At 43.0% G+C, this 20,529-nt stretch overlaps 1 protein-coding gene across 2 annotated transcripts in view; it reads left to right on the forward strand.

Moving 5' to 3' along the window:
- Nucleotides 1-34: 34 nt before the first annotated feature.
- The window catches only part of gstcd (glutathione S-transferase, C-terminal domain containing), a 53,083-nt gene continuing 32,588 nt past the window's right edge, over nucleotides 35-20,529 (forward strand). For both annotated transcript variants that reach the window (XM_061830370.1, XM_061830371.1), the window contains exons 1-4: nucleotides 35-448; nucleotides 2,310-2,741; nucleotides 7,063-7,326; nucleotides 12,752-12,845. In XM_061830370.1, the coding sequence (XP_061686354.1) occupies nucleotides 35-448; nucleotides 2,310-2,741; nucleotides 7,063-7,326; nucleotides 12,752-12,845 (1,204 nt within the window). The remainder of the gene's footprint in view (nucleotides 449-2,309; nucleotides 2,742-7,062; nucleotides 7,327-12,751; nucleotides 12,846-20,529) is intronic.

Raw genomic sequence — 20,529 nt, forward strand, 5'->3', positions numbered from 1 at the left:
AATGTTCTGATATTCATTAGTTGACATAATTAAAATGAAGGACGTTAAGCATCGACATGCTTCTCTTTTCCTGGAAGTTAGTTGCCAAGATGAGACACCGCGTCTCCCTCTGCACTCGTCCATCGTCGTATTTCTCCTGTCCTACTGTGAGTGCAAGTCTTTCAAAGTCCACCTGGTCTACTCCGGCAAGTCAGACATCTCCGAGACCCTTCGGGGTCTGGTGCCAGAGTTTCTGGACGTGCGGGTCGTCCGGTCGGAGAGTCTCCCACCGCTTGTGCGAGGCTGCCGTCTACCGGTCGTGCTGGACGAAACCGGGAGGATGTGCAGGGCCGGACTGGCTGTGGTCCTGAGGCACATCATCAACAAGAGCCTCGAGGCTGAACCCTCCAGAAACGACGTGCAGGCACTGCTGGGTTTCAAGAAGACATGTCTCAAAGCTTGTGCTGAGGTCAGTAGGTACCTTCTTCTTCTTTTTCTTTCTATCAACCTTTTCTTTGGTCTTCCTGTCGCTCTTTTGCCTGCCAGCTCCATCCTTCCACCAATATACTCACTCTCTCGCCTCTGGACATGTCCAAACCATCGAAGTCTGCTCTCTCGAACTTTGTCTCCAAAACATTCAACTTTGGCTGTGCTTCTGATGAGCTCATTTCTGATCCAATCCAACCTGTTCACACCAAGCGAGAACCTCAACATCTTCATTTCTGCCACCTCCAGTTCCACTTCCTGTTGTTTCTTCAGAGCCACGGTCTGGAATCTGTACATCATGGCCAGCCTCACCACTGTTTTATAAACTTTGCCCTTCATCCTAGCAGAGACTCTTCTGTCACATAACACACCAGAGACCTTCCGCCAGCTGTTCCAACCTGCTTGGACCTGTTTCTTCTCCTCCTTACCACGCTCACCATTGCTCTGGATTGATGACCCCAAGTATTTGAAGTCATCCCCCCTCGCTATCTCTTCTCCCTGGAGCTTCACTTCTCCTCCGCCGCCCCTCTCATTCACGCACAGATATTCTGTTTTACTTCGGCTAATCTTCATGCCTCTCCTTTCCAGTGCGTGCCTCCATCTTTCTAATTGTTCCTCCGCCTGCTCCCTGCTTTCACTGCATATGACAATATCATCTGCGACCATCATGGTCCAAGGGGATTCCAGTTTAACCTCATCTTTCAGCCTATCCATTACTACAGCAAACAGGAAGGGCCTCAGAGCGAATCCCTGATGCAGTCCCACCTCCACCTTAAATTCTTCTGATGCACCTATGGCACATCTCACCACTGTTCTGCTGCCCTCTTACATGTCCTGTACTTTTCTCACATATTTCTCCGCCGGACCGGACTTACGCACGCAGTACCACAGTTCCTCTCTTGGTACTCTGTCATAGGCTTTCTCTAGGTCTACAAAGACACAACGTGGTCCCTTCTGAACTTCTCCGTACTTTTCCACGAGCATCCTCAAGGTAAATAATGCATTTGTGGTACTCTTTCTAGGCATGAAACCACGCTGTTGCTCGCATATACTTGCTTTTGTCCTGAGTCTAGCCTCCACTACTCTTTCCCATAACTTCATTGTGTGGCTCATCTTTATTCCTCCATAGCTTCCTCAGCTCTGAACATCTCCTTTGTTCTTGAAAATTGTGACTAGCACACTGTTCTTCCATTCTTCTGGCATCTTCTCTCCCACTAGTATTTTATTGAACAAGTTGGTCAAAAACTACACACCCTAGTCACCAAATTGCTTCCATACATTTATTTGTTTTTCTGTCACTATACCTCCCTGACGTCAAAAGATAAACATGCATTTTTCTTGTAAATAAATGTTTTTGGAGGAATTCATTACAATTTGAGAATATCCCACAGCACTCCGGAAAAGTCCTCACTTTTTAAAATAGTTAATATTTTTCCCCATTTATCACTTTACAGCCCAAACCAGTATCTGAATGTTAATCAATTAATAGAAAAAAACTCAGTTTAACCTATTATGAAAATAATCATTTGTAGCCAAACTATGAATAACCTGTAATTGATATTTAGTTAAATTTAAATAGCCTCAGAAGTGAATATCAAACTAGTGGCAGTACCCAAAAAGTCATTCTCATTTTCATAATATTCTCAGGGGCAAATAATATTGGGCTGATTACATTTTCATTTATTTTTTGCTGCTTTGATTTGTGAGCGCAAACTTGAGATACAAATCCTGCTCGCTTCACAATAAACCGCAGTTTTTCAGGAGGTAAACAATTTTCAACAAGCTTCTCTGGTGACAGTTTTACCATTGATGAAATATTTAGTTGTTTCCCCCCATTGTCTCAGGTAAGCAAGTGGACCAGACTGTGTGAAATCGGCATCCCGTCTGCCGTCGAAGAGCACCTCCGAAATCCCAGCAGCCTGCAGCCTCAGTCGCCACCCGCCGCCATCCTCACCCTGGAGCGAAGGCTAGCTGAGCCTGTCAAAGTCCACAACGACGACAAAATCCGGAGACAGAAGCTCAAGCAGATGAGACAAAACTATAATCATGACTCCGCCGAGGGGAGCGTGGATTCCAAGCTGGGTGATGGACTGGAGCTCAAGACCGCTCTGAGTAAGCTCTCAGTAGCCGTAGCTCCAAATCCAACCACCAGGGAGAGCTGCGAGATCAGAAAAGTCAAAACCAGCGACCTGCCTGCGCTGGAGCACGTGTTTGCTGAGGGGCTTTACTTCACTCTGACTGATGTGGTTTTACTGCCATGCATCCATCAGTATCTGGTGAGCTACCTGCCAACCATTAAAGTCTGTCTGTGCCAATGCATAACACAGTGCCTCTTTGAACTTAATGTGTTTTGCTGAACCAAGACTGAGACACAAAAGTTCTGCTTACTTGAGATAGTTAACCAAGAACCCTTTAAAGACATTTAAAGGAGTCATATATTATGCATTTTCTTCACATTTCCCAGGTGTGCTGATAAAAAGTATCTTCTCTGACATTTTTTGGTCAAAATATATACAACATTTTTTTTCGGGGAGGGTTTTGTCTCGCTCCGGATGGCTTTGGACATGACACGACGCTGAGTGTTGCCACTTTAGGGACTGACTTCCCTATACTTAAGTGTACAGTGTTCTTCTTCTTTTCCTTTCGGCTTGTCCCGTTAGGGGTCCCCACAGCGTGTCATCTTTTTCCATCTAAGCCCATCTCGTACATTTTCTTCTTTAACATCCTCAGTCTTCATGTCCTCCCTCACAACATCCATCAACCTTTTCTTTGGTCTTCCTCTCTCTCGCTCTTTTGCCTGCCAGCTCCATCCTCAGCACTCTTCCACCAATATACTCACTCTCTCGCCTCTGGACATGTCCAAACCATCAAAGTCTGCTCTCTCTCACCTTGTCTCCAAAACATCCAACTTTGGCTGTCCCTCTAATGAGGTCGTTTGTAATCCAATCCAACCTGTTCACACCAAGCGAGAACCTCAACATCTTCATTTCTGCCACCTCCTGTTCCGCTTCCTGTTGTTTCTTCAGTTCCACCGTCTCTAATCCGTACATCATGGCCGGCCTCACCACTGTTTTGTAAACTTTGCCCTTCATCCTATCGGAGACTCTTCCGTCACATAGTACACCAGACACCTTCCGCCAACTGTTCCAACCCGCTTACACCCGTTTCTTCAGTTCCTTGCTCTGGATTGTTGACACCAAGTATTTGAAGTCGTCCACCCTCACTATCTTTTCTCCCTCTAGCCTCAAACTTCCCCCTCCACCCCTCTCATCCACGCACATATATTCTGTTTTACTTCAGCTAAACATCATTCCTCTCCTTTCCAGTGCCTGCCTCCATCTTTCTAATTGTTCCTCTACCTGCTCCCTGCTTTCACTGCATACATACTTGAGTGTACATTAATACCCTGCATATTTGAGATTCACTAGCTGTCTAATTAGGAAAGCTGTACAATAGTTGGTCTCAAGGAAGTATGCTGAAGTAACACATCTTGACCTGGAAATGAGATTTGTATGTTGGGAAGGAGCCAAGTTTAAGCCTGGGTTGTTACAAAGAATATTCGGTGTGTCTCCGTGTACACATGTACTTCTGCTGCATTTAAAAACAAAAGTGAAATAGTCTGTCAGACATTTGTTTTGAAACCTTTTAAACGGGTAATGTTGTCCAATGACGTTTTAAAAGGATATTCAGTTGTTTTGGAATAATAGTTTGGGTTATCGTAAATCAAGGAGGGGCGTCATTTACTTGTGCTTTTTCTGCATTTTGTAGGTAAAAAGCAATGCACAAGAAATATAGCACCATTTTGTGGTGTTGGAGGTGTTCGCCCCTCCCTCCTCCCATTTTAGCCAGACTGCAAATGATTAACGTGTGCGCAAACCCACCACTGGCTAATTTAAACATATACACAAATGGCAGACCAAGAAACGTTGCTGCATAATCATGGATAACAAAACTTATTCTTGTGCTCTTATAAAAGCAAATAAAAAGTCACTTTATCATAATAATATTTCAAAAAAGGTTGAATCACACATTGTTCCTGAAGCTCCGTGCAGCGTGGATAGTATTACATAAATACTTGTATGTATATTTGTATAAATATTTAGCATTTTGGTGCAAAGTTCAGGGGCTTGCTTGCTACTTATTGTACCATTCATTCATTTTCCGAGTCGCTTATCCACACGAGGGTTGCGGGAGTGCTCGAGCCTATCCCAGCTATCAGCGGGCAGGAGGCGGGGTACGCCCTGAACCGGTTGCCACCCAATTGCAGGGCACATAGAGACAGACAACAGTCGCACTCCCAATCACACCTAGGGGCAATTTAGATTCTCCAATGAATGCATTTTTTTTGGGATGTGGTAGGGAAAGCGCAGTGCCTGTAAAAAAAAAAACCCACGCAGCCACAAGGTGATCATGCAAACTCCAAGATTTGAACCCCGGTCCTCAAAACTGTGAGCCCAACGCTCTAACCAGTTGCTCCACCCTGCTGCCTGTTGATTGTACCATTTATTTAATTATCACGTTGTGATGGCTTCAGGATTAGGGGAGGGGAGACACCCACTGTGTTCTTAACTGTAGACAAGTGTCTCACAGCAAACACTTCATTGGGGATTTTCTCCCCGTAGCCGGTCAATGTTGTTATGTTGTCCTTAAAAAAAAATTAAACATGTCTGGTTTACTATTATGTTGCAATCTATACCCAGCAGGATGTATTTGTTTTTATCTGGAAACCATTTTTCCCACAGAGCCGCACGTAGTTTTGCACGGTTTAAAAAGAGGGGTAAATTTGGATCAGTCGACTGCATTTACATCTGAAAATTAACTTTCTTTTTTTTTCTTGTAGGTTACAATATGAATTTTTGTTTATAAATGTGTAGGCTTGTGTCCAGTCCAAAGTGTACCGCGCCTCTCACCCAAACTCGGCTGGGATAGGCTCCATGTGACCCGCAACTGTAACGAGAATAATCGCCATGAAAAATGGATGGAGTGCTTTCCTACTAAATCTACTGTAAATAATGTAATGTACGGGGGGCGGGGGGGGTGTTTACCATCAATGTTCCCTCTAATTTTTGACGTCTTTGAGCAAACACACTAAGCCCGTGAGCGCCCCCTTTGACCACTGTGAGCAGCATCAGACGTATGCACTGTGGTCAATCAGAGTCATCCATTGAAGTTACATCGCTCATTAACAGTTCAGATTACATTCCCATCAAAAAAATGTTAAAAACAATTTTGTGTGTTTGCTAACTTACACTGAAAATGTCAACAAACAAAAAAAAATACATTACATACCAAGCCAACTATTTACTAAATGTCGTTTCCAACTTTTTTAACCCACAATGATATCCCCGTCTGTTTTTCTTGGTGTAAAACTGAATTGTTGCTTGCAGAATATCTTTCGCAATGCATGTTGAAAGCGGAATGATGCTACCAAACAGTTTTAGGGTTAATGTTATGTTGCCTCCTATATTTAAAATACAGAATTAGTTTTTGTGCACTTTATCGTCTGTGCTTTCATCCTCGATCAGGCTGTGCCAAGGTGGAATTTTAACATTATACACCATCTCATCCTTTACTTTCTACTTTGGCTTCAGACCAGACCTTTTTAGCTCAAAAAAAGAGAAAATCTCATCCAGTTTCACCACTTTTTCTTCTGTTATCCACATACCCCGATGTTTGTAATTATGAGTGTACCCCTTTAAAACGGAGGGGGGCGGTGTCAGATAAACAAGGAAGTAGCGTGTGTGGCCCGCTGTGGCCGAGCAGCAGCTCTTTGTGAGAGGGAGTGTGTTGCCGTGTTTAAAAAAAAAAAAAAACACCCCAGGCTGTAGTTCACTGCGCTGGATCTGTTTTCCTTTGCGTTGAGAGTCTGTGACAAGTGGGCAAATGCGCAGTTGCGCAGCTGAGAGTGAACATTGGTTACCATAAAACCTCCATAGGCAGTGTTATGCAAAACCTTTTTACAGTCATAAAGATTTAATAAATGATTACTAGTGAGACTGGAAAACAACAGTTTAACAGGACATCCATCCATTTTCTTCTTCCTTAGGGCTTCCTCTCTTTAGTGTGGCTTAGTGGTAGAGTACAGAACATTCCAACTTGTGTACAAGTTAAGGTTACATCGGCGCCGTCGAAAAGTAACTCCCTTCTAAATCGAGGAGGACAATATTTAACCCATAATGTAGACAGACCCCCACCACCTCTCTTTCACCCTCCTGCCGTCACCATCTATTCCTCCGCATTGGGAATGAACCCAAGTTCCCACGATGAGCCTCTTACAAGTCAGCTGTGCTCCAGTGGTTTTCAGTTTCACACTCGGCCTAGCGTGTCTCCTCAGTTGACGACTCACATTAGATCCGCCAGATTCTTTTTGTCACGCCGCCCTCTTGTTGTACCTCTGAGCCTCACTTTCTCACCTTGTCATTGCTATGTCACGGCTTCCGGATATTTACTTACATCCCTGCGAGAACCAATGTGGCCATTTTTGATGCGTCCCCGGTGGTACTGTTCAAAGGTGTGAAGTGTAAGCTGCTATCTAACATCTGATGAGTCACTTATTTAACCCCCCTCCACGCCCCTCCCGACCGCTCTCTTTCACAGTCTTCCATCCGATCCCACGCCGCCAGCGTTCTGCACCGCCTGCCTCACCTCCTGCGCTGGTACACCCGCGTCCAGGAGGTACCTGGGGTCTTTCGGGCTGCCGAAGCCTGCAGGATCAATCTTGCTGTCCCTGAAAAGCCGCCTCCCCTCCGAGCTGAGCCACCGGTCGAAGGCGACCCGGCGGGTCAACTGGAGCAGGAAGACGAGGCAACCGCGCAGCTGCCGTTTGTTGGTGGCCCCCGGCCCACCATAACCAAACTTAAAGTAAAACACTTTTCTTTCACTTTAATCAGTTGTGTGTAAAAAGCATCACAGTACATTTCACAGTAGAAAAATGTTGTGGAATGCCATAAAAAAAAAACACCTTTTCAATCTAGAATAATACCACTGCCGAACTATAGAGCTCGTGCACCTACGTCGCCCAAGTCACGTGACTGGCCGTATTGATGGTCTAGCAAAGCATTGTTCAAGGCTAAGTCGGTTGGAGACGACACGAAAATACGTCTTATAGCACGACGCGATACCGTTAATCATTTAGAAGGTGATAATGAACGAAGGTACGTGGAAAAATGAGAGACACATGGCATAGAGGACCCATATTCAATGCCGAAATCGATGTTTTCTCCGATAAGAAATTGGACTGTTAACCCGCTTCCGCTTGTCTTGGACAACTGGATTTACACATGGATCTGGTGAGTAAGTCGTCGAGATTTACACGGAAGAGTTTGAAAGCGTAGAAAAGTCTGGATGCTTACAAATAATTCGTTGCTGGATCTGTTCTCAACAGGGAGACGGCTCGTGAACGTGGAAGTGTGTTCGGCTACACAATAACCTTTGGCGAAATCCGTTGATCTTTCCAGCTAGTATTTAATACAAATACCAGTTTTTAAATAAATGACCCCTGGTTTTACACAAACCCGCATTCATTAACTATGGTTGGAAAAAAAAAAAAAAGGGGGACAACCAAGTCAGCTCCTCTGTAGCGTTTCCCAGGAAGTATTTATAATGCCGAGTTGGCTCATTTGAGAACAATGCAATGGAAAAAAAAAATAGAATGGAGTAGGCTCCTCTGTACACAAAGCGTGTTGCGGCCACGTTAAACCTCAGTAAACCTCTCCGTGACAGACGTTTTTATTTTTTTAAAATATCCATTGTTCTCAAATGAGTCCAATGCATATTTAAAAAAAGAAAATAAACCGCTGGGATAGGCTTCAGCCCCCGTACACGGAAGCGTGTTGCGGCCACACGTTAACCTACGTAAACCTCTGTGTGACCGACGCTTTTTCTTTTTTTTAAATATGCATTGGATTCATTTGAGAATAATGGATATGAAAAAAAAAGTCTGTCGGGGAGAGGTTTACCTAAGTTTAACGTGTGGCCGCAACACGCTTCTGTGTGTTGGAGATGACTCCAACTAACGTTCACTTGCACTGCAAAACCTTGATGAGCTGACTTTCTTGGCAAAGATAAATTCTAAAAGTGTCTGCTCATTTACACATCTTACATTGATCATCTTTCATTTACAACGATGTGGACGTTTTATACCTCAGTTTCTGCAGTTTTTTTTTTTTTGCCTTCAAGGATGAATTTCTAATCCTGTGTTTTGGCTCCTGGCAGATCTTCTTTTAATTGTACGACGTTTCCGCCCTCTGGCAGAGCTCCACACGAGTTTTTAGTCATCAAGTTAATATTTCAAAAGGCTGCTTTTTTTTTAATAGGCCGTTTTTATGATGGTAAGATTATTATTATTATTTTTATAGGGCCAGCTAATAAAAATTACCATACCTTTTATTATAGAATATTACAATCCGCAGAGCCACCTTGTAATTCTGTGCACGGGGCAATTTTTTTGTGGCCTATTCCCACTCTATGAAAGCAGTCTATTTAAAAAAAGCAAATAAATATATGCTGTAGAGGAGAACTTCTTCTTTTCCTTTCGGCTTGTCCCATTAGGGGTCGCCACAGTGTGTCATCTTTTTCCCATTTAAGCCTATCTCGTGCATCTTCCTCTCTAACACCCAGAGTCTTCATGTCCTCCCTCGCAACATCCATCAATGTTTTCTTTGGTCTTTTTCTCTCTCCCTCTTTTCCCTGGCAGCTCCATCCTCAGCACCCTTCTTCCAAAATACTCACTCTCTCGTCTCTGCACATGTCCAAACTGTTGAAGTCTGCTCTCTCGAACCTTGGCTGTCCCTCTAATTGGCTCATTGCTAATCCTATCCAACCTGCTAACTCCGAGCGAGAACCTCAACATCTTCATTTCTGGCACCTCCAGTTCTGCTTCCTGTTGTTTCTTCAGTGCCACCGTCTCTAATCCGTACATCATGGCCGGCCTTCACCACTGTTATATAAACTTTGCCCTTCATCCTAGCGGAGACTCTTCTGTCACATAACACACCAGACACCTTCTGCCAGCGGTTCCAACCTGCTTGGACCCGTTTCTTCACTTGCTTAGCACACTCACCGTTCCTCTGGATTGCACCCAGAAGAGAATATTTTCCATTTTCCACAGCATGGTGCATTGTTGTATGACTGGCTCGACTTGTGCTTTTTTCGAGATGAGGTAGCAAAGAAACGTTAAATGTCAGCTGAAGACTGACAGAAATCACACCTGGTAGTTGTCTCTTGTGACAAATCTACCAAACTTAAAACTCTGAACTACAATGGGGGTTCATTGAGAACATCAAGGAGGAAACCATTGCTTTAAAAAAAAGAATAAGAAAAAACATTGCTCTAGCTTTGAAGTTAACTAAGGAGGGCTTCTATATCACCACCGGTGAAATGTGTGGACAGATGAAACCAAAGTTCATATTTGAGTGGGAGGAACAGAATGCCGTTTGTTGAGGAAAAATGGTACAGCACGCCAACATCAAACATCTTTATCGCTACCTGAACAGCTATTGCTATTATCAGTGGAAAGAAAAATGAGTTCATAACTTTGTAAATATATTTTGCAGAAAAGCCTGCAGCCATCTTTCCAACAATTGACGCTGAAAATAGGACAGGTGTCACAAAAGGATAGCAGAAAACAAACAGAATGGCTTCAGAAGAAGAAAATCCATGTTCTGAAGTGGCCCAATCAAAGTCCTGACCTCAACCCGATTGAGATGCTCTGGCATGACCTCAAAAGAGCTTTTGACACTAGACATCCCAGCAATCTTGATGAATTACAAATTTTCTAGATCAACCAGTTATTAAGTGCACTTTTGTTACTCTGTATAACGGAGCCTCTGTACACAGACGTGTCTCGGTAGTGACTGTTGTTTTTCTTCTTCTCGAGGACTACCATATTAACCCCCAATCATGACTCCAAAGAAGGCAAGTTGCTTGTTTAAAGTTGTTCTGTACTTTTGTAAATGAAAAAAGTTTACAAGGCTGGGGGCCGAGTCGCTACAGATACGGAAATGCACTCCCAGCGTAGCGTACTCTACTAATAGAGCAAACATTTTAAGCAAAAAATAAATATATTTCTTAAATTATTTTATTTTATCAAGTATTTAAACTATACATGTATTTCTACTATGCAGTTTGTTATCAGGAAAAGCTAAAAAGAAAATGTTTTAAAAAGCCCATTTTTCTAGGCTTGGAACGCATTATTTCTTTTTTCCATTCATTGTAATGGGAAACATCGATTCGGTTTTCGAACAAATCACTTCTCGAACCGTTTTCTGAAACGGATTGTGGTCGAGAACGGAGGCATCGCTGTAGTTTAAAATGGACTCAGCCTCGATGAAGATCAGACCACAATTTAGAGTCAATTCATGCAAAAATGTAAGAAATTCCAAAATTTTCATCGACATTTTCCCAACTATCACATCTAAAATTGACATCAAAATTTTTGAAAAATAACTGCCAAATTATCCGTTGTTACTGTGCTCCATAGTTGTGTAGTTCTTAATAATAATAACAAATAGGCCAACAAACATCAGTGACAGTGATACTTTTTATTTGTGCTTGGGAGAAGTAGTAAAACAAACCAAAACAACATAAGACTGATAGCACGGGTGTCAAACTCATTTTTGTCGCTGGCCACATTGTAGTTCCAGTTTCCCTCAGAGGGCCGTTATGACTGTGAAACCATAAAAATCGTTTATGGCCTCATCATACTGACACGTGAAATTTATGAATTACTTTTGGGATCAGAAACCAAGGGGAATGGGTTTTTCAACTATTGTTGATGTTTGGTAACGTAAAAACACTTGGAATATCTCAACATTATGATTTATGATACGACAATTTGAAAAATTGGTACAGATTTGAACAAGAATCACGGAAGTTGACATACGTGATTTGCCTTTGCGGGCCACGTAAAATCGTGTGGCAGGCCGGATCTGGCCCCCGGGCATTGAGTTAGACACCTGCGATTTATAGATTGAATCTACTTTTTTTTTTTGAGGGGGTGGCACTTCCTTTCTAACAATCGATATGTAACATGATAATAAGTGACGCGACAACTGGGCCGTGTTGTCTTAACATGACACCGGTTTAAATTTAATAGGACAGCCGACGCAAAAGATTGAAATCACGCATTTGCGCCGGGAGGTGCCAACGATCACACAGGCGCACAATGTCGGCCATTCTAAACGCCGGGCGGGAGGGATTACAAGGATGGTTCCGTGCCGCAACTGTCGTGTCTGCAGCTGTTGCGCTGTCATGGCCATGCTGCTTGCCTGCGTGTGTTGAATGCGTCCGTGCGAAAGTATGTATGAGAGCGTTTTGGCATGACAGTCTGTGTGCACGCGTCCTGAGGCGCGTACACGAGGACACAATCCTAACCAGGATTCTTTGGTTTCACGATCCGGAGACAGAAATGCCCACTAACCTCTTTCTCACCTCACATATCACACTCAGAAGATGTGTGCCAATCCAAAAGCAGTCAACAGGCAGCCGTCCAAATGAAAACTAAACTGCGCCAACTCTCCAAATGTAGCCCCTCGGGAGTAAAACTTTTTTTTTTTTCTCCTTTATTACCGTTTGAAGTTATTTTTAATTTTATGACCAGATCATGTCTGTTTTTCCCCAAATAAATGATGTCAAGATGTTCCTCAAAAAATTTAATAAAAGTCGTTCATCGGCTCCCTTTTTTGTGGCTTCGTAGTTTTACTTGATCCTGTTTAAATTGTGGCTGATTCGCTGTATCGTGGGATTTTACGGTGTTAGTGCAGAGCGATGAGCACGAGACAGGTGGAAAAAGTGCGTAAAAGGCTGAGCAAAAGGAACTAAGTAAACTCGAGCGTACGTTTACACATGACCTGCCGCCAGCTACAGCTAACGCTGAGTCACTATCACGCGGTAAATCTTCACACCTACACTTTATGTTTATTGTACATTACTTATGCTTATTGCACATTTTCTGTTTATACTGCATGCCTTTACAGCTTCGATATTCAGTCCTCTCCAAAAGTATTGGAATGGCGCAATCATTTCCTTGACTGGAATTCTAAACTTTTGTGTCATATTCATCTTTTGATCAAAAATGCAAATGTCTTCAGTACACACACAAAAAAAAAAACAACTAACTTTGCCGTTCCAATACTTTTGGACGGAACCGTAATTTTATCCCCTGAAATCCTTTATCAACATCTATTTTTCAAACATGAAAGCTGGATTCTGCCTGTTGGATGTGGCGAGAGCCTCGGGGGTGTCAATGGGTTTCCATGGTAACAGGCATTAATGTGCATTCCCGCAGGAAAATGGCATTGAGGCGGCGTTCGCTCGTCATCCTTGCCCAGAGTGGACGCTCCCGTGGGACAGCTTGCCAGATGCTATCAACCCCACTGAAGGTACCGGGTCCAACTGCTTAACTCCTGACACATCTTTGTCAATGTCTCTCCACTTTTCATCCGTAGTCAAACTCAGTGATGTAACAGTAACTACAATGTAATTACTAAAGCACACGCATAACACAAAAGTAATTCTTCTTTTTGGCTTGTCCCAGCGTGCAGCAATTACACTTCAGAAGAGCAGGTTATTAATTCACATTCATCTTTGTGTGACAATACAGTGCAATGTCTCTTTATCAACAGCGCAAAATATTAAAATTAAATTGTGGTGTGTTTTGGTGGGGCTGGAACTTATGAATTTCAGTGGGGAAAATGTATTAGATTTTTTCATTTTTTATTTTTTGAAATGAATGGTGAGAGCAGGGGTGTCAAACTCATTTTTATCGCGGGCCACATTGTAGTTATGGTTTCTGTCAGAGGGCCATTAACCTTGAATTGACCCATCGTATTTACACATTAAAACTCGTTTTGGAATCAAAGATCAAGGGTGAATGGGTTTTTCAACTCCCGTTGATGTTTGGTAAGACAAAACTGCTTGCAATATCTCAAACGTCATCATTTATGGTATGATAATTTGAAATTTTGGTACTGATTCAAACTATAATCATGGAAGCTGAAACACATGATTTGCCTTCACACTCCACATGAATCTTATGGTGGGCCGCATCTGGCCCCCAGGCCTTGAGTTTGACACCTGTGGGTTAGAGCGTTAGCCTCATAGCTCTGAGGACTGGGGTTAAAATCCCGGACCCACCTGTGTGGAGTTTGCATGTTCTCCCCTTGCCTGCGTGGGTTTTCTCTGTGTACTCTGGTTTCTTCCCATATCCCAAACACATGCATTAATTGGCGACTCTAAATTGCCCCTAGGTGTGATTGTGAGTGCGGCCGATTGGCTGACAACCAGTTCAGGGTGTACCCCGCCTCCTGCCCGCTGACAGCTGGGATAGGCTCCAGCACTCCCCTTGACCCTCGTGAGGATAAGCGGCTAAGAAAATGGATGGATGGAAAACAATTGTGGTGTGTTTTGGTGGGGCCGGAACATATTAATTTCAGCGGGGAAACTGTATTTGAGTTTTGATTTTTTTTTTTTTTTTTTTAAATACTTGAATCCGTGGCGCAGGGGAGCAACTGTTTCGAGCGTTATTCTCACAGTTTTAAGGACTGGGGTTAAAATCCCGGACCCGCCCGTGTGGAATTTGGATGTTCTCGCCGTGCCTGTGTGGGTTTTCTCCGGGCACTCCGGTTTCCTCACACATCCCAAACACATGTATTTATTGGAGACTCTAAATTGCCCCTTGGTGTGAATTGCACAATTCTCAAGCCACATCATTCGCAGCATGGACTGGACCATGCAGTGTTGAACTGTTGCCATAACACACTTGAGTCCTCACGAGGGTCATCAATAATTGATTGTTACCACATTCCATTGGATGTGTTCCTTATTTAATTTGTTATATTTATGTACAGCTTTTTTTTTTTTTCATGAAAGTCAAAGATGTCATGATGATGATGTCATAGACTGACATCTGTTTTTTTATATGCTAAATGAAGCTAAGCGTAACCTGGTGAATTATCAGATGCATCAAGTACAAGTAAGCACAAGCTGTTGCCAGTAAGTTACTGTAAAAACCCAAAGAAACATCTCACAATGAGAATCATGTATAAAAAAAATCCCAAATTATGCAACACGCTGCTTTGCCACATTTTTTTCCCCCCATCCACTTGTTTTTTTTTTTTTTTCCAGCCACTTGTTGCCTTTAAATCCCTTTCAATATTTTTTTTTCACATCTCCCTGTGCAGCATTACAGTGTTTAGCACTGTGTAATTAAACTGGATATAAAAGGCAGCCAATTTGCCCTGAACCCGATGTGTGGGATTTCTGATCCAGATGCTCCTACGGTTACACACGCATTCACACACGCCTACGCATCCAGCGTTTGCAGCATCATTTCTTATAATGCAATTGAACAACTAATCTAATATACGCAGGTCCTTCAACCGGTCTCATTTATTTAGTTCTTTTTATGAGGCCAAATAAAATGTAAAAATATATTTGTGTCTGTGTGGCCAGATTGCAAACAATACCTTTGGAGGAGAAAGTGCTGACTTATCGTTTTAATTTGAGTCTTTACATCGACAATCAATGTGGTTTATAGTCATACCCCCAAAGGGTGACAAACCCTACGTTGTGCTCACGCCGTGTGATTGCAAATGTCTCTGAAATACCTCGAAACTGACAGTCCACCTTCAAAACATGTAATGTGTACGTTGTAAATATTTTATGCTGAAGGCTAACCAAAATAGTTTTTCAGTACTTACAGAATCCCCATACCTACCGTAATTCCCGGCCTAGAGAGCGCAACTGGTTATAAGCCTCACCCAGTACATTTGTAAAGGAAATACCATTTGGTACATACATAGGCAGCTGTGTAAAAGCTGCAAGTGTCGACATTGAAACAAGAAAGATGGTACACAGAGAGTTTAACGCGACGCCTTAATGCTAGTGCTACGCTAATGCCATGCTAATACTAGCGCCGCCGCGCTCATAGGGCCGGTTAAAAAATAAAAACATACAGGTAAAAATCACTGAGGCACGGCAGAAACACGCTAGCGCAGCGCTAACAGGGCCGGCTCGGTAAAAGTCACTTCCTCGGCACATGTATTCCACCGGTCTCACTCTAACCTTTTCCGCTCGAGTGCCGCCTTGCGGCCGTTAGAAAAAAAAATGCACAAATTAGCCGCATCACCGCATCAACTGCAGGGTTGAAAGCGTGTGAAAAAAGTCGCGGCTTATAGGTCGGAAATTACGGTAATCGAGAAGCTATGATCAACTATCAAGTGTTTTATACTGCGCTTCTTAATTCCCTTTGGTGCAAAAATAATAATTCCTGTAAAGCGTATAAAGAACAACACAACTTTAGCTTCATTGTCCGCTTTACATAAGGTGATGTACAATTAAGTTAGTAAGTCCTGATTTTTTTTTTTTAATTGTAACATGACAATGCATTTAGTAATTTTGCAGTCTTGCTGCTTTGAATGTCAGTCCGGTTATAGTACTTGGTTAACTTCCTGTGTACAGGTGCATCTCAAAAATACTGTAGGAGAGTACAAATACTTGGTTGCGGGATCTGTTCTCAATCAAGAATCAATCCCACACAGTGATGGAGCCACTCCGATTTTTTTCAATACAAATACCAATATATAAATAAATTTTGGTTGGGAAAAACAAAAGACAGCAGGTGGGCTCCTCCGTACACGAAGCGTGTTGCGGCCACACATTAAAATTTGGTAAACTTCTCTGTGACCGACTTTTTTTTTTTTATATATATGCATTGTTTTCAAATGAGTCCAATGTGTATTTAAAAGAAAATACATTTACGTACATTTTTCAAATGTAAATATGAAATAATCAAAACTGAGGGCTAGTATTGGTTCTGACAGGGCGACCACAACTTGGCTCAAGGTGGCCTCACGTGGTCACCACTCAAATAGGCTCAATCTAAAAACAGGTTACACAGCTGAGAAAAATGGATTGGATAGTTGGATATTGATTATTTTAAATGACATGTCAAATAACTCTATTTTCCCAGTTTTCAACAAACCATATAGATTGATTGTTGCAGTCTTCAGTTGTCTAACGGGTAAAATAACACGTTATAACGATAATGGCAATAATGATGATAATAATAGATATTCTCTGTGTGAAATGGAATAGTTTTGCTCGTTTTGCAAAACACACTGGCTGGGGTGTTTATTAAAGTGCCAGAACATGCAGTGCAGGTATAGCTCAAGCGGGCATGAAGGATGGACCAAGAGTTGGTAGATGAGATGAGGCCGAGATACTCTGGCAAGAGGCAACCATTATCAAGATAAACAAGGCCAGCCGAGGAAAAACAACGAGGCTGACGAGGAGACCGCATAGTTGTCATAGTTGAGGCATGCTGCGATCGCATCTCCCGGGCTTGTTGTTGGAGAGGACGTAGAACCCCCATGTCTTGCTTTTGGCTTCCGGGAAGATGATTTGAGTTGAACAGGCCGAGCTGTCGCTTGAGTTCCAGATTTTAATCGGAGAAATGTGGAGGCCTTATTCTAAAGGGTTGTGCAACGTAACGCGTTTCAAAGGCAGTGCAACACATAGTGAGAATTTGGAGGTGTTGTGTGTGAGTGCTCAGAGATGCTAATAGACGACTATAACAGGCTCATACTGTACATACAGTAACAACGCATTGGGGCAATACCCAGACGCCATGTAAATGTTTGACCTAGAGACTGCAAAGTTGTCAAAGCAAAGGGATCCATTTTGGGTAACTGGAGCTTATCCAACCTGACCGTATTCATATTACGTCCTGGACGGGGGGGAGAGCACATGAACTCACAAATACGCACATGTCCTCGTGAGGATTCCAGCCTATCCCAACTGACTCTAGGCGAGAGATGGGTTACTCCAGTCAAAAGGCCCGCTTGGAAAAAAAAATATTCACGTTCACTTTTATCAACGAACTACAGATTTCAAAGAGACTCATGTGGTTTGACTGTCGGGGGAAGACGAACTACCCAGAGAAAACGTGCCCGTTCCACACCAGAAAACCTGAGATTTGAACCACATACCACAGAACTGTGAGGTAGACACTAAGCCACTAAATTACCGTATTGCCCTAAAAATAAACAATATATCAGGCATGAGGATTTCGGCAAGTATGGTAACCGATCTTTCGGTTCCGTTGATTTTTGTCCTGGGAAACGGTGGGAAACGATTTTTCGGTTCCCATTGATAATGCTCATGGAAACCGTTTTTTTTTTTACATGTACTTCAAAATAAAGCCTTAGCAGGCATGAGCATTTTGTCTTTTACGCTTAGCAGCCGACGTGTTTGACTAGCGTTTGAGTGACCCGGATATGAATAACTCGACCTTGCGCATTCGTAGCGCAGAAGCGGAAACCGGTGCTGTTTGTAAACCACACTGACAAAGCTGGACGTTTTAATCATTAAAAATAAAGGGGTTCATATAGGTTCGTTTTATGCATATTGTTGTATTTCGTTGAGAAATTGTTTTACATTCCACACATGGGCGAATCTTATTAAAAGTAAGCCCCGAGATCGGGGAAACGGACATTCGGTTCCGTGTTTTCTCAGGCTGGGTAACGACACGGTAACGGAACGATCGTTTCCGTGAAATGCTCATGCCTGATATATCCATGTAAAGTTCTCTAATATTATGACGAAAAATATGTTACGGTTAAGTGGTCAGCTCCACGAGACATCTGCAGTTGTTTCATGGGGAAAACTACCCACGTACACGTGCAGATAAATAAATCACGTTACAAATTCAACATCCTTCTCATTTAGTTTCGAGACAACCCGGTTCGGTATTCTTCATATTGTCTTGGGAATGTGAAGATGGATTGTTTAAGGGAGTTTGACCGTTCATCAGTTCTTCAGTATGCCTGAATGTAACAGATATGATTCCACCCCCCGCCCCTCCCAGGCACGTCACCGCGCAAACCGGCGTTGAGATAATTACTGCATTTCATTCATTGCGCTTTATAAATTTCACACGGATTATCATTAACTCGGTGCTCGGATTCCTTGAGGCGCACAGTATAAATTATTGTCATCGGAGCTTCAAACCGGTACTTTGTCGCTACCTTTGGGGATTGAAATATCTTTCCACTTGGTGAGACTTGTTCCTTGCTAAAGATCACGAGATGAGATTCTTCTTCTCGTTGTAATTACATTTTTTTCGTTTCAAGTGAAAAGCATTTGTAGACAGTTGGTATTGCTTTTTCCAAGGAAGCGCCGTGAATTGGCACCATTGCCTTTCAAGGACAGCGACTTTCTTTAGCTTCATCTTTGTCTAGAATTGCTGAACTTTGGTCTTTGAAGGCGCTCGTGCTAATGGCTCCTATTCAGGCAGCTTATTCTATAACACAACGCATCCACGGTGCTTGCTTTACAAATCAGACAATCCTGGGTTTACTAGTCTATATAAATATAAAAAGATTAAATTGCAGTTCAAAACATAGTGAATAAACTCGTTTTCCCTTTTTAAATATGGAAACAGTGGCCATTTCTTGTGTGCCTTCCTTAAAGGTCTACCGACACATATAGAAGAAGCAGGAAGTGATGTTTTTTTTTTCCAGACGCCCACACTGGAGGGTTTGTGTGTTTATAGCAGTTTTACCGGCGGGAAAGTAGCTGTTTTTCCTGCGTGTTATCTAAAATGACGGATATTGCTCAAATACTTCACACGTTTCCAAAAGACCCGGTTCGTCGTGAAAAATGGATTGCACAGGTGCAGAGGACGTAAGCTTTGTGGGTACCAAATGACAGGTAGATGTGTATAGAGCTATTAAGAAAAATAATAGCTGGGGGGGGTAATCCTTCTTTCCGAACGTAACAAAAGATTTGCGTCATAATAACTTAATAGTAAGTTTCTTTCAGCTTGTCCCATTAGGGGCACCACAGCACCGTTTTTACGCCGGATGCCCTTCCTGACGCAACCCCTCTCGGGGAGTGGAGGCCCCAGTGGGATACAAACTCACGATACCTGGTTTACCAAACCAATCCTCTAGCCACTGAGCTATGGTGACTCTCGTCATAATAACTGAATAAAGTACGTAGATCAGCGGTGCTAAATGTAAATGTGCGCAGCCGCGAGCTCGACGGCGTCGTTGTTAATCAGGTAGGGAGGTGGTTTGACTGCGTGCCCGAGGAGAAAGGAGCCCCCCCCCCCCCCCATAACCACCGGCAACCGGTGTCTGGGCACCGTTGAAGTAGTTACTTCGCCCGGCATGGGTCCTCGTGAGTACGCTACATACTGTCATACAGACTGTCGGGGAGTCTGTTGTTAGTTAGAAGTGTTCCGCATATCATCTAAATACAGCTCGAAACGATAGGGTTATATTGCCCCGTTCAAGTCACTCGAACGTGAGACGTTCTCTTCTTCGAAAAGAGCTTCTGTGTCAGAATGGGGGGGTCGGAAAAATCAGAAAATCTCTGTTGTTCGTCTCCCGCAGGCACAGCGTCTTCTCAGTGGCGACTGTCCCAGTGTGACATCTGTAAATGACGTGGCAGGCAATACGGCCGCCACTGGGATGTCGAGTGAGACTTCCGCAACTTTGCGCATGAATTTTACGCACTCTGCTCATTTTTTTTTTCGTGTAAAAATTGAAGTGAATAATATTATATGTAATCTTCACCACAATATCAATTTTATGATGTATAAGGATGTTGGATCGAAAACATTTCCCATTTGTTGGATTTTATCACGCCTGAAAAACCTTAAAATGGGACTGAAATGACCGCAGTTTCCGCAAAAACACCATAAAAGGATTTGTGACAAACCTTTGGTCTGCCGAGCTCTGTTTGTGCTAAGCAGGTTGAAGATGCGTGTAATGGGCTTGAGGTTATTGCCCCCACGACGCGATTGTCCTCGATTGTTCGCACCCCCTCATAGTGTTGCGTTACATAGCCGGGGGGGCTGATGACATCATTGTGCGTATGTGTGTGTTTGTTGTGTCTGGAGTTCATAGGCAGTATCAATCACACGCAGAAATTAAAAAGGTAACGTTGAGCCACTTTAGACTCTGTTATTAACCAAAACAGTAGCACCAAGGCAAGTAAACAAGTCTTGAAATGTGGAGTTGAACCGCATTCCCCGCGGGGTGTTTAGAATTATCTTTA

Source organism: Syngnathoides biaculeatus, chromosome 9 (assembly GCF_019802595.1).
Source record: "Syngnathoides biaculeatus isolate LvHL_M chromosome 9, ASM1980259v1, whole genome shotgun sequence".
In the NCBI taxonomy this organism is placed as follows: Eukaryota; Metazoa; Chordata; class Actinopteri; order Syngnathiformes; family Syngnathidae; genus Syngnathoides; species Syngnathoides biaculeatus.